The 13,694-nt window shown below is 56.1% G+C and overlaps 1 protein-coding gene across 2 annotated transcripts in view; it reads left to right on the top strand.

Annotated features, from left to right (window-relative positions):
* Positions 1–10,515, top strand: part of FBXO31 (F-box protein 31) — a 54,603-nt gene extending 44,088 nt beyond the window's left edge. For both annotated transcript variants that reach the window (XM_054453287.2, XM_054453286.2), the window contains 4 exons: positions 3,630–3,739; positions 4,462–4,615; positions 5,624–6,024; positions 8,352–10,515. In XM_054453287.2, coding sequence (XP_054309262.1) covers positions 3,630–3,739; positions 4,462–4,615; positions 5,624–6,024; positions 8,352–8,574 — 888 coding nt within the window. In that variant the 3' untranslated portion in view covers positions 8,575–10,515. The remainder of the gene's footprint in view (positions 1–3,629; positions 3,740–4,461; positions 4,616–5,623; positions 6,025–8,351) is intronic.
* The last annotated feature ends 3,179 nt before the right edge of the window (positions 10,516–13,694 follow it).

The raw sequence follows: 13,694 nt of genomic DNA, 5'->3' as shown, positions 1-13,694 counted from the left end.
TCCTCCTACCTCAGCCTCCCAAAGTGTTGGGATTACAGCTGTGAGCCACTGCACTGGCCTATCACTATATTTTAATTGCCTGTATTCCTCTTCTGTTTTGGAATGTTCCCGGCTCATCTTGTTTATTTGCTGTGTGAACTCTAGAAGCAGCTATTTCCCAGAAACATCCCCTTGCTGTCTCTTCTTGCACTTGGAATGGCAGCATGCTTACGGTCAGTGTATGGGGTGCTGCTGTTTGTGTGATGTCCACACCCCCATCCAATGTACTCCCTCGGCTCGTCCCGCTTGTGAGCTCCCCCTCCTGGAGTTGACAGGGTGAGGGTGCCACTGTCCCAGGTAGGGCAGAGGCTGGGGCTGGTGATGGTGCTGCACCGCCCATCCTAGAGTGAGAGCGGCCTCTCCTCTCCTGCAGGAGCTGCACTGGCTGCGCCCTCCTGTGGGGCTTGTCACCTGGTCCCACAGCCACTTTGTTCATCTTGAGGCCTGCAGTGTCCTCGCTGCTTTTCTCTCAGGGCGTGTAGGGGTTCAGAGGGTGGGACTGTCTGTGGATTCATGCATCAGCTGGGAGCTCCTCTCCACTAAAGGCCAGAGAGCAGGTAGATCACCAGGAGAGCTGCGTTCCAGGAAGAGGACGTCCCAGGAGGTCTGGACATGGTGACACATCCTGATAATTTTCACAGCTGAGGTAAAAGATCAGGCACAGGAATTCGGTACTGCCCTGAGCTCTGCTGGCTGAGAACTTCTGGATCAGCACTGTATTAGTCCATTTTCACGCTGCTGATAAAGACATATCCAAGACTGGGTAATTTATAAGGGAAAGAGGTTGAATGGACTCACAGTTCCACATGGCTGGGGAGGCCTCACAATCATGGCGGGAGGCGAAAGGCACATCTTACATGGCAGCAGGAAAAAAAACAGAGAACTTGTGCAGGGGAACTCCCCTTTATAAAACCATTGCATCTCATGAGACTTATTCACTATCATGAGAGCAGCATGGAAAAGACCCCCACCCCTATGATTCAGTTACTTCCTGGGGTCCCTCCCATGACATGTGGGAATTGGAAGAGCTACAGTTCAAGATGAGATTTGGGTGGGGACACAGCCAAACCATATCAAGCACGTTCCAAGGGAGTGGAGTCCTGTCTGCCCAGGGAGGTTGGAGGGGCCAGGCTGTGGACAGGGGAGGCTGTGAGGGCAATGCAGTCTCTTTGGCATCCCTGCATCTCTGTGTGGGTCACCCCCACCCCAGGAGGTCATTCCTTGTACCCAGGCTGCCTCACTGGCATGATCTGATGATGTTCCCAGGGTTGTGGGTTCCCTCAGCCGTGGGTCCTTGTGAGAAATGGGACGCTCGGGCCCACCCAGACCTGGCCTTTTCTGTATGGGTGCCGGGCCAGGACAAGCCACCATGTCCCTTCCCACCCCTGTGTGTTTCAGGCCCCTCCCCTCAGACTGAGGTTTTTGGAAATCTCAGGCCTGCGAAAGGAGCAGAGAAGGGAGGATGGGCCGTGCTCCTGTCTCAAGCAGCCAGCAGGCATCCTTGTCACCCTCAGGCCCGTCTGCCAGGGCTGCCACGAGGGTCGCGAGTACAATGTGTTTAGTGAGCAGGCCCTGGGTAAACATGAAATTGATCCTTGTCGTGCATGTCCTGGGCTCCCTGTTTTTTTTTTCTTGTGGCTTGTATGTATTGCTCTGATGAGTAATTTCATAATAAACATGCTTGGGATGGCCTTCTGGGTAACAGGGTCTGGTTGGTAGGTTGGTAGTCCCGTTGCTTGCACCTCTTTATGCAAAGTGAGGTCATGGCTACACATGCTCATCTTCCTGGTGGTGTGGAGTTGAAGTCTCGGTACTTACAGTGGTAACATTGAAATCTTTGTTCATTACATTCAGTTACTTTTGTTTCTATCTGTTATTTAAAGAGCCTTTCCTCAAGTTCAGCCACTCAGGTTTTAATTTTGATGAGGTCCAATTTGTGAAACTTTTTGTTTTCTTTTATGGTTATTTTCTGAATCCTAAAAAAGTTGTAAAAATTGAGTACTAAAACACTCAGTTTGCAAAGATAGGCTCCATTTTTTTTTTTTTAAATAGAAGTTTGGTAGCATTTGTGTGGAGGCCTGTGCCCCATCTTGAATGATCTTGTGTGTGGCATAAGGTGGGGTCGTGGTTCCTCCTTCTCCATATGAAAACCCAGCTGACGGAGCACCTTGCTGAAAACCTTCCTTTCCTGAGGGGCAGGCGTGGGCACCTCCGCTGCAATCAGGCAGCTGGGTCTGCGTGGGGGTTTCTGGGCTCCTGGCTCTGTTGGTGCCTGTGTGAGGCCTGAGGCTTGCACGCCGTCTCATGATGGGAGCTTATACTGGGCAAGGCCTGAGAGCGGCCTGGTCCTCCCACTTTGCTCTTCGTTTTCCTGATTGCCTGTCTGTCGCGGTTCTTTGCTTTTCCATAGGAATTTCAGACTTGGCGAGTCCAGTCTGTGTAGTGCCTGGTGGGCTTGTGGTTGGCATGAGGTTGGATCTGTAGATCAATCTGGAGAGAACTGCTCTTGGAACAAGGCCAAGATGGGTCCCAGACCCCACACATGGCGTCTCTATGTACGCAGGCATTTTTACTTCCTTTCAGCAGTGTTTTGTGGTTTTCAGAATAGATCTTAAACGTATTTTGTAACATTTATTCTCAAGTCTTACTTTTTTGAGGATTTTGTACATAGAGTTTTTTACAATTTCATTTTTATATTTTGTGCTGCTAGGACATAAAAATCCAGGTGGCTTCTGTGTTGATCGTGTGGTCCTGCCAGGTGCTCAGTGCAGCCCCTGCAGTGATTTCTGTTTCTTGTTGGAGTTTGGAGCAGTGGTGTATGAAAGCAATTTACCATAGTGTTTCCTCTTTTTTGTGAGTTGCTTATGCGTTCCTTTCAGAGTTCAGTCTAGATAATGACTGGAAATACTGTATTGAGCTAGGAACTTGGAAGTTTGGATGAATTCTGTAAATTGTGTAGAATCAAACCATTAAGCACGAAATATCCTCAGCACCATGTGATGGCAGAATGCAGGGCGGACTGGTGGGGCTGCGGAGTTTTTGGGAGCCCCCTTAACAAACCTGCTTTTCCTTTGAAAAAGGAAAATCCACCCAGTCACTGGCGGAGGGCTCAGTGCATCGTCCTTGGCTGACTTGCATGGCTCAGGGTTGGTGGTGAGGGCTCCCGCAACACTCAGGCTCCCAGGAGCCAGAGAAGCAGGCTGAGGGGCTGTGCGGTGCAGGGCCAGAGTCTGTGTAGATGCTGTTCCTGCCCCACCGGTGGGCACGGAAGGGAGGCCCACCCTGAGTTCTGGTCATGGCTGTGGCCCCCACCTCGCCTGGACTCCCCACAGCCCCTGCTGCCTCCCACCCAGCAGACCAAGGGCCCGGAACCTTCACTTTTTGTTGGCAGGCACCTCTGGCATGGGGTCAAATCTGGCAGCTCCCCTTTCTCTTCCCAGCACCGAGTCCATCCTGCCCCACCAGGAGGGCCCTGCAGGTGCCTGTGTGCTGACAAAGAAGGACACACTATGTCCTCTCAGCGGCACAGCCGGCAGCCTCTTCACAGCCTCCTGTCATGTGGATATTCATGACCTTTGTTCTTTTGGAAGGAGTTTCGGACGTGGCTGAGGGAGGAATGGGGGCGCACACTGGAGGACATCTTCCACGAGCACATGCAGGAGCTCATCCTGATGAAGTTCATCTACACCAGTCAGTACGAGTGAGTGCGGCTCCTGCTCGGTGCTAGGGCGGCCCTCCCCTGGTGTGTGCTGGGGAGCAGCCCTGTCCCGGTGGGTGCTGGGGCATAGTCCTTTGTCCCAGTGGGTGCTGGGATGCAGCCCTCCAGCTGGGTGCTGGGGTTCAGCCCTCTCTCCTGCTGGGGGCTGGGAGTGCAGCCCCTCTCTCTCTGGGTGCTGGGAGCATAGTTCTCTCTTTCTGTGGGTGCCTGGAACACAGCCCCTCTCTTTGTGGGTGCTGGGAGTGCAGGCCTCCGTGTAGCTGCTGTGGCACAGCCCCAGACCCCATCCTTCACCCGGATGTCTGTTTTTGTCGATTTCCTGTCACCCCCGCCAACACTGGCACTCTAGAGCTCAGCCCCGCTCAGCCCAGTGCGGGGATCCCCTCCATGGTGACTTGGGCTCCTTTCTCCCGGGTAATGGAGGAAACTGGCACTTCCTTTCCCCTCCCGCCTAAAGCTCTGCCCTGGCGGTGATCCCCCCTTAACCCCAGAAGTCTTGTTGGAAGCGTGCGTGCTGGTGGGTGGGTGGGGGTGAGGGCTCCCCCAGGCGCATTGCTGCCCACAGGCCTGGTGGACACCTGGCCCTGGTTGAGCTGAGCTGCCCGCCCTACCCCGCCCTGCAAAGCTCATCCCTGGCACCTTGGGCATTCTCAGTCCTGCCTGCCCCGCGTGGTCTCCTGTACTGACCCGTCCGCTCCTCACAGCAACTGCCTGACCTACCGCCGCATCTACCTGCCGCCGAGCCGCCCCGACGACCTCATCAAGCCTGGCCTCTTCAAAGGTACCTATGGCAGCCACGGCCTGGAGATCGTGATGCTCAGCTTCCACGGCCGGCGTGCCAGGGGCACCAAGATCACGGTGAGTGGCGGCTGCCCTGGTCGGCGGGGGCTCTGGGAGCACCCGGCCCAACTGGGCTGTGGAGTTAGGGAACTTGGGCAGACACAGATCCCAGGCACCCTTGCTCCTCAGAGTGGGCCCGCACCCGCAGCCCTGGGAGCTTGGGAAAGCAGATTCTCGGGCCCCAACCAGCCCCACTGAACCAGAATTGCATTTCCACGAGACCCTCATGGAGTCTGTGTGCTTCCAAGGTGGCCTTTCCACAGCACCGCTCAGCCCTGGCCACCCTGGCAGCCCTGCAGGGTTTAGGAAGTCTGGCCAGCAGACCCCACACAGAGGCTCAGATTTAATTGGGGACAGCCTGGGAAAGGGGCCCCTCCAGCAGCTGCATGGAGACCCTTGTGCTTGCAGACAGCTCCCACCCTGTCTGAGCTTCAGCAGCTCCTCTCCTTGGAGTGGCCTGAGGGTGGGCTGTGTGGTGAGCCCAGCAGTGAACAGGGGCTCATTGTCCCATGCCAGGGCTCTTGGCACATGCTGCCCGCCTGCCCTGAATGGTTATTGGGGATCCTGGCAGACAGCACCTGAAGGGGCAAAGCCTCTTCCCTGAGCCTCTAGGGATCAGGGCCACATCTGGCATGATGGGGCATTCCCTGGACCCCAGAGTTTTGGCTCCTGGACTCCTCACGGAGTTTTGGGGCTGAAACATCTTCCCAGGGCTCGGCTCCTGAGCTGTGCCTTTCAGGCAGACAGATGTGGGCTGCTGCCCAGCTCTGGGATGTTCTTTGAACTTCTCTGGGCGCAGGTGAGCAGGTGTGAGCCACCGTCCTCAGGGGCACTCATAGGTGTTGCTGGCCCCGCCACTTTCTAAGGGATTCTGAGACTTCTTCCTCTGTAAGAGATGCTGCTAAGTCAGTGGGAGGGCTGGTGCCAGCTCGCTCAGCCAGAGGTGGATCTGGGCTGGAGCCTGCACAGCGGTGCTGCTGCTGCTGCTGCTGGCCCGAGCCCTGCTGACCGCCACCTGCTCCACAGGGCGACCCCAACATCCCCGCCGGGCAGCAGACGGTGGAGATCGACCTGAGGCACCGGATCCAGCTGCCCGACCTCGAGAACCAGCGCAACTTCAATGAGCTCTCCCGCATTGTCCTGGAGGTGCGCGAGCGGGTGCGCCAGGAGCAGCAGGAAGGCGGGCACGAGGCGGGCGAGGGTCGCGGCCGGCAGGGCCCCCGGGAGTCCCAGCCAAGCCCCGCTCAGCCCAGGGCAGAGGCGCCCAGCAAGGGCCCAGACGGGACACCTGGTGAGGATGGTGGCGAGCCTGGGGATGCCGTGGCTGCGGCCGAGCAGCCTGCCCAGTGTGGGCAGGGGCAGCCGTTCGTGCTGCCTGTGGGCGTGAGCTCCAGGAATGAGGACTACCCCCGAACCTGCAGGATGTGGTAAGGATGCGGCGGGCACTGGGGCCCAAGGGTGGGACAGCATGGGCTTCAGCGAGGGCCCCAGCCCCATACCTAGCACAGGCGGAGAAGGCCTGTGACCTCACAGAGGGTGGCAGCCAGTGCTTTGGGACAGGAGTGGGGCCTCTGACCCCTTGGGCCATGTCCCCCAGCACCTGAGGAAGTGGCCACGCAGCTGGGTCCCGTCTTGGAGGCTCCTGTCCTTCCACCCCTTCTGGGGTACCTCAGAGCTGCAGGGGCATGAGGCTTCCAGATGCCTCACATTCCTGCAACAGTGCCGCTCCCCCAGTGGCTTCTAAAGCTGCTTGTTTGCAGTCAGTCAAGTCACATATCATGTAAACTGTCCAGCAGCTTTGAAAGTAGAAAATGAACAAGGCCCCTTCCCCACCCACCCTGTGGAAAGCCCGCCTGGTTTGGTGTCCTCCTGATCAGCGTCTTGCCGGTCACCTTCGGCCATTTCCCAGTGCGTGGTTCAGATGTGGGTCCTGCTTTCCTGCCCCCTCCCTCCTCTGTGCCTGCCTGCCTCTGCTGTGCCGGGCCAGCGCCTGGGTGGCCAGTGGAGTGGACACCAGCTGCGACTGCGTGGGAGGGGCTGGCATTGCCGCTGCCACTGCAGGGCTTGGGCGGCTGACATGGGACGAGGCCTGCACAGCTGCCAGCTGGTGTCTCGCTGACTTTTTTTATACAGTTTTGTCTGGGCCACCGCCTTCAGTGCCACGGGCCCCTTGCCGTTCAGGCTGCTCCTCATAGATGAACAAGGCCCTTGCCCCGTGTCCTTACCCTTTAGAGCTGTTTAAATTCAAATGAACTGAAATTGAATATGAAAAATCCAGGCCCTCAGCCGCCCAGGCCATGTTTCAAGTGCTTCATGGCCACATGTGGCTGGTGGACAGTGCAGCTCTAGAACATTCCATCACCACAGAGGGTTCTGCTGGACAGTGGCCTTGGGGGCTGTTTTGAGGGTCCGCCTGTCAGTCTCCTGGCATCAAAGTCATTCTGCCATTGTCAAGTTACAGTTATTTTCCTTTTACCTCCAAGCTACTATGTGTGTATGCCGCTATGTGTCTGCATTTCCCGCTAAACTTGCTGTCACGGAGGGCAGGGTGCCACAGGTCCAACTCCCGGAGGGGGTTTGGATGTCTGGGTGGAGGGAAGGGTGCCACAGGTCCAGCTCCCGGAGGGGGTTTGGATGTCTGGGTGGGGCTTTCTTCATGTTCCCATGTATGATAATGGTGACTAGGGGGTTTACAGAGAGAGGCATACAAATAGTGTTGGAGTGTTGTTTTAGCCGATATAAATGTTTGAATAGCTAAAAAAGGAAAAAGCTCTGTTACCCTTCAAAAATCTCAAAACTCCTAATACCTCACAATGGGCTCAGAGCCAGTTTGCGAGTCACAGCACGTGCTGCAGCCACTGGCCAGGAAGACCTGTTCAGCCCCCTCCCCAGCTAACCCGCAGGACAGTCCCTGTTGTGCTGAATATGGGGGCTCCCGGGCCCTTCCCTGCCTAGTTTATGGATCTGCAGGGCCTGGCCACAGCACCGGGACAGGGAATGCCTGTTGCTTTTTTTCTGACCACAGTGCCGATGGCTGCACCTGCCTCTGGGCCCTGGAACTTCTCCCCGCACTTGAGAAGCCCTCTGAGGCCCAGGCCCTGGTCCACGGGGCTGTTCTTTCCCCAAGCCTTTGGAGCCTCATTGGGTGATTCCAGGCCAGCCCCTTACTTCTCATTATCTGTTGGAAGAATTTAGCTGCTTGCAAGACAGACATAAGTGTCTTCCTGTCTGTTGGTGACCTCAAAGCCATAAATGGGTGTTTGCGAGTTCTTCCTTCTGAGTTAATGTCAGCTGCAGGCTGCCTGTATTAGAGCTAATTGTATGGGGACATAACTCCCAGACATTAAGATTTTTTTTCATGTTGGGCCTCTTTTATGAAATGTGTTTTGGAACAGAGCTCTTCGGGCCTGCAGAGACCTCGTTTTAGTTCAGTGATTCGGCAGTGTGCAGTCAGTGGGTGAATCCCTCACGGGCGCTGCGAGTCAGCGCCCATCCCCTGAGCAGCCCCGAGCTCTGGCCTCTGCGTCCATCATCAGGTGGGCTCGGCCTGCGCCCTTAGCTACCCCTTCAGAGGCAGGCTCAGCCCACACCCCAGCTGCCCCTGCAGAGACAGGCTGGCTCTGGGAGTCATCTCTTGGCTGATGAACACTGGATGTGGCTCTTGGGGCACAGAGGGGGTTGCAGAATGCTGTACGTGGCGTGCGCTTGACTCAGCCCTCCCCCAGCTCACAGTTTCCCTCTTGTTTCTGCTCAGTTTTTATGGCACAGGCCTCATCGCGGGCCATGGCTTCACCAGCCCTGAACGCACCCCCGGGGTCTTCATCCTCTTCGATGAGGACCGCTTCGGGTTCGTCTGGCTGGAGCTGAAATCCTTCAGCCTGTACAGCCGGGTCCAGGCCACCTTCCGGAACGCAGATGCGCCGTCCCCACAGGCCTTCGATGAGATGCTCAAGAACATTCAGTCCCTCACCTCCTGACCGGCCACATCCTTGCTGCCACATCCCGGGCGGCTCTGGGGCTCTGAACTCTGACCTGTGAATAGAAGCAGCATGCACTTTGGAAATCCGGCCTTTTGACCAGAACGCACACCTCGTCGGGGGGCCCAGCCCAGCCACCCCCCAGCACTTTATGTAGAGAGTGTGACGTAGACCTGCATATTTGTCAGTGCCATGATGGAAGCAGCTGAGCAAAAAAAGAACGAGCCTGAATGCAGCAGACCTAGGGGACAGCCGCAGGACCGCGTGAGAATTGAAGCGGTGGGGTTGCCGCACCCTGGGCTGGCTGGCGGTTTTCTCGGGAAACGGGACCCTCCTGACTGGCGCTCTTCCTGTGAGCGGATAGAATGATAGACTGGGTCGTGTGTGAGACCCATGTGCTCCACCCCACTCCTTTTGGGGGAAGCCGGGCAACAGTGGCCTCTGGGAGGGGGTCAGGAAGAGGCGAACAGCCCAGGCAGCGCAGGTGTGACGGGCACAGTATGCAGAGAGCAAGCTCGGGAAGTTGGTAGGATCTCAGGCTTGGGGCCGGGACTCTGGAGTGAATCCCCATTTCTCTACCAGCTTGCTTGGAGTTTGGACAAAAGCATTTCACCTCTGATCTCAGCTTCCCCACCTGTGCAGTGGGTTTAGTGACCTGAGTCACTAGGGAATGTCACTTGAACGCACAGCCCAGCCCATGCACCTGCCCCAGCCCCTCTTCTCCAGCTCTGGAGCCAAGGCCATCGTTCCAGCCACTTGACTGTCCTTGACGGCCTGTTCCAGACAGGGCGTTTGTTTTGTCCATGCCTTCCTCCCTGCACGCACGCCGTGTCAAAGCCAAGCTGCCAGCCACTTTCTCCAGAACGCAAGGCTCCAGGCCCATGTGTCTGAAGCAGTGAGTGGTCCACACAGGTGCCAGGAGTGCCCGTATGAGAGGACGAGGAAACCCCTTTGCAGGTGAGGGGACAGCTTTCTAGGAAAGCCACACCTGCATCTGGGGACACACTTTGGAAAGCGGGACCCTCCAGCTTGGAGACCCCATGGACTGATGCCTCCACTGCTGTGTGCCCCATGTCATGTTAACACCTGCGTGTGGGGACCCCATCTGAGGTCTTCGCTGAGGTTGGCATCTCCTGAAGAACGGAGAGCATGGTGCCCGGAGCGGGCCCTTCCCCCAGCCCGCAGCCAGCTCCGTGCCCGAGTGGGCGTCCTCAGCGAGCCTTCCCTCTCTGCCACTTGTCCTTGTGTCTGGGCTGCTCCAAGTCCTTGTGCTGGGCACCCTGGACACGTCCTGCTGGTAAGGGACCTCGGGAAGGTGACAGTCTGTGTGCCTTTGTGTGGAGACCAACCTGAGGATGTCCTGGGAAATGTTTTCCTGATGAATTTCTCCTTGACTGGCCTTTAAAAAAAATAAGAATTCCCATTGCCCAGCCTCAGTGCATTTGGCAAATTCTTACTTCGCTTCCCAGAGTCAGAGAATTGGCAAAGGTTCCTAAATAGTAATCTGGCTGGCCTGGGAGAAAGACTCACGAGAAAAGCCAGTGGAGAAAGTGCCCTTCCAGGGCGGCAGCAGCGGGAGCCACACAGACCCCGAGGCGCGCCTGCCGGCTCTCGTGTGTGGCCCGTTTCTAGCGGCTTTTGCAGCATTAGCCTACAAGCTTTGTCACTCCCTGCCGTCTGTGGTGGTCAGTTTTTCTCTCGTGCCAAATGAGGCAGTCCCTGAGTGACGGTGACTGCGGCCTTGAAGCCTGGAGGACCGTTGGGCATGTAGACTGGCACCTTGAAGATTCACCATTGTTTAAATAAAATCAAGCAAATGCATTTTTTACCAAGAGCCCGAGGCTCGCTCTAAGGGACGCAGTCCTAGAGGTGTGCCCTTTGGGGCTTGAAGAGCACACTGTGGGAGGCACGTGCTTCTGATTAAAGGAATCTCAGATCTCAGTTACGCTTCCAGTGTTTGGGTATAGAAATGGCTTCCACCCATCATGTCTCAGCCATGGGCTGTTGGTCAGTTCATGGGGCTCTTGGTTCTGGTGTGTATGTTGGGGGGGGGTCTCTCCATGGTGGTGACCTGCGGTGATGCCAGGCAGGGCCACAGCCACACAGCCAGGAAAGGGAGGCCTTTTTGGCCGCGCAGCCAGTCCCTTCAGTCGTGACTACAGGTCTTTTTTCCACTCTGATGTGTCCTTAGCCAGTTCTTGGCTCCGGTTCTGTAGGGACAGGCACTGAATCTGCGCGCCTCAAAACAGCAGCTTCCCTTCCAGGGGAAGGCATCCATCCTCTCAGGGGAGACTGCAGGTGGTCCATTCCCTGCAGGTGAGGACTCGGAAGGGCTGATGTCATTATCAGCTGAGAGTTGGATAAAACCGTCTCCAAGGAGAAGGCTGAGTAACCCAGTTCAGGACAGCCAAGTGTATTGGGCTTGATTGGGGAAGATGGCAGGTGGAGTTGGGAGGTTGGGACTCTCCATCTTTTGCACCATGGATGCCTTTCCGTCGCTGTCTCACTCTGGGGCAGGATCAAGTCTGCTCTCTGGAGTGTGGCTGCCTGCAGCGCAGCTCTGCACACCTGAACGTGTTCTTTGTCACTTGTTTGGAAATGATGTGATTGAAGATTTCAGAGAGGTCATTGGAGGCTTTTCTGTGCCGGCACTGAATGTTCGTTTGCATGAGGAAGTTGCAAACGACTTCTGTAGGCTGAGATTCAAGGCGGGTGGTATTGGGGTCCCTCAGCCCACCTGGGCCCTGACCTCAAGTGTCTGCTGCTGAGTGTGAAGGTGGGAGAGCCTCAGGCTCCCTCCTTCCTTGTTCCTGACCATGCCCTGGGCCCCTTCAGTCTGGCTGCGGCTCTGTGGCATCCCTGCCCTGACACTGGGCACCTGCACCCCTAGCAAGCCCACCTGGCACACGAGGAGGGAGGGGTGGGTATCCGTGGTCTTCCTCTAGCCACATGCCCTGCTGGCCGCTCCATTCTCAGCTTTGTGCAGAACCGGGTCGGAGCTGGAGGTTTTTCTCTGAGAACCTGCAGTTGTGCTGCAGCAGCACGCAAGGGCCCTTCAGCTGCTGGCTCTGGCTTCCGTGACTCCTCAGGGCTTGTTCACCCCCAGGCTTTCTCACCTGCACACGGTTAGGCCATTTTCAGTGCTTGTGGGCAGTCACGGACAGCAGCAGAACCTCAGCCCCTTTGTTACTTCAGAACGCCTGCCCACGTGCATCTTCTGAGCTTGTGTTGTCCTAATGGCTGTGGGATCTTGGGTGCAAACAGAAGATGCTGAGCTGTGGTCCACCGTCCAAGGCGGTGCAGAAAGCAGCTAGGCTCTTTTAGGATGTTTCTATTCTGGTTGCTACCTTCATGGTGTAACTTTTAACACTTATGGGAATGTGCTCATAGAACCATCACCTGTCCTGAGAATAAAACTCCTCGAATCATGATCAAGCCCAGTGTTAACGTGGCCCAACCTGTCTTTACTTCTGGGGAGAGACCAGGAACATCACTTGACTACACATCCCCATAATTATTTAGAGAAGAAGAAAGCAGCAGATAGTCTCCATTCAGCTGGTACTTTTTTTTGTTTTTTGAGACAGGGTCTTGCTCTGTCACCTGGGCTGAAGCGCAGAGGGGCGATCATGGCTCACTGAGGCCTCAACCTACTAGGCTCAAGCTATCTGCCCGCCTTAGCCTCCCGAGTAGCTGGGACCACAGGCACCCACCACCACCACTCCTGGCTAACTTGTTTTTGTAGAGATGGGGGTTTTGCCATGTTGCTCAGGTTGGTCTTGAACTCCTGGGTTCAAGCAGTCCACCTGCCTCGGCCTCCCAAAGTGCTGGGATTACAGGTGTGAGCCACTGCACCCAGCCTTGGCCTGTCTTTGAATGGGAATGAGACTGTGCAAACCGTGGAATACCCTGTGTCACCCACAGCTCAGTGGCCTGCATGCCAGCCCTCAGGGGCTGCTGGCCGGGAGGCCAGCCAGAGCATGAGGGGGTCAGAGCCGTGTGGGTTTTGGCTTGATTCTGCATTTGGTTGCTCCTGGAGGCCACGTAGCCTGCCTGCATTAGGAAAGCGCTATGCCATCTGATCATGAGTCCCTCTGCGCCCCCTGGTAAGGTGACCTTGCAGCAGGAGCTGTGCCCTGCCCGGGTAGGCGGCACCCCACTGGGTAGGACCGGAGCAATCCCGGCAGCAGCCACCTGTACCCATGCACTTGTTTCTCTTCACAGTTTCAAGTAAATCCGTTTTTGAAGGCTTGTTGTGTGTTTTGTGATTTGTTTCTTTGGGAATATGAGTCAGATGGAGGCAAGAGCCTTAAGCCATGCGGGCTGTCGGCCTGGGAACCCAGACTTCCCAGCTTCTTGACAAAGTGTCAGATTTCCTGCGTTGACAGAAGGGAGCATTAAAGGGATGCCTTGGAGCCCAGACAGTGGTTGTCCCTGTGTCCTTCCCTTTGACCTGGCATCAGAGGTGTCTCCAGTCCCTACCCAGGGACCCATAGGGGTTCGGGCCCCAGTGGATTTTCTTAGATTTAAGCCAAAGTGAGTTGCATTATCTGCGACAAGGACAGATATGGGAGGGAATGTGCTCAGAGCCAGGCAGACGAACTGAGGATCTCATTGATCTTTCTTTTCTGTTTACTAAAGTAATACGTTCTTGTAAACAGTTCTTTAGCATAGACAGTGAAAGTACCTCCTGTTCTCATCCCAGCCTCCCTGTGAGTCACTGCTGCTAATTCATGCTGTTAGGTCGGAATTGTAGAAACAGGATATTTTCCATGGAAATGCACTCAAAGTACACCCTCGATTGGCAGAAATTGGCAAGTGTGATTTTCCAAGTGTTGGCAGTGATGCAGGGGAACAGGAATGCAGGTGGGGCAGCTGTTTTGGGGACAGCTGGTACTAGCTCATGGCACTAAGGACACGGGCCCAGGGACTGGCAACTGCATCCTGAGGTGTCCACTCGAGGGCAACGCGAGAGCCTGGGCATGGGCCACGCAGGGATGTTCATTGCTACACTGTGACAACTGTCACAGGCCGGAAGGAGGCGGGTGGACTACGGTGTAGCCACCCATGCTGTCACCTGGCAGACGGGCACACAGCTTTGTTCCATTGCAAAACAAGTGAGA

The sequence above is a fragment of the Pongo pygmaeus genome, chromosome 18 (assembly GCF_028885625.2).
Source record: "Pongo pygmaeus isolate AG05252 chromosome 18, NHGRI_mPonPyg2-v2.0_pri, whole genome shotgun sequence".
NCBI lineage: Eukaryota > Metazoa > Chordata > Mammalia > Primates > Hominidae > Pongo > Pongo pygmaeus.
This window is presented reverse-complemented; position numbering and strand designations above follow the sequence as displayed.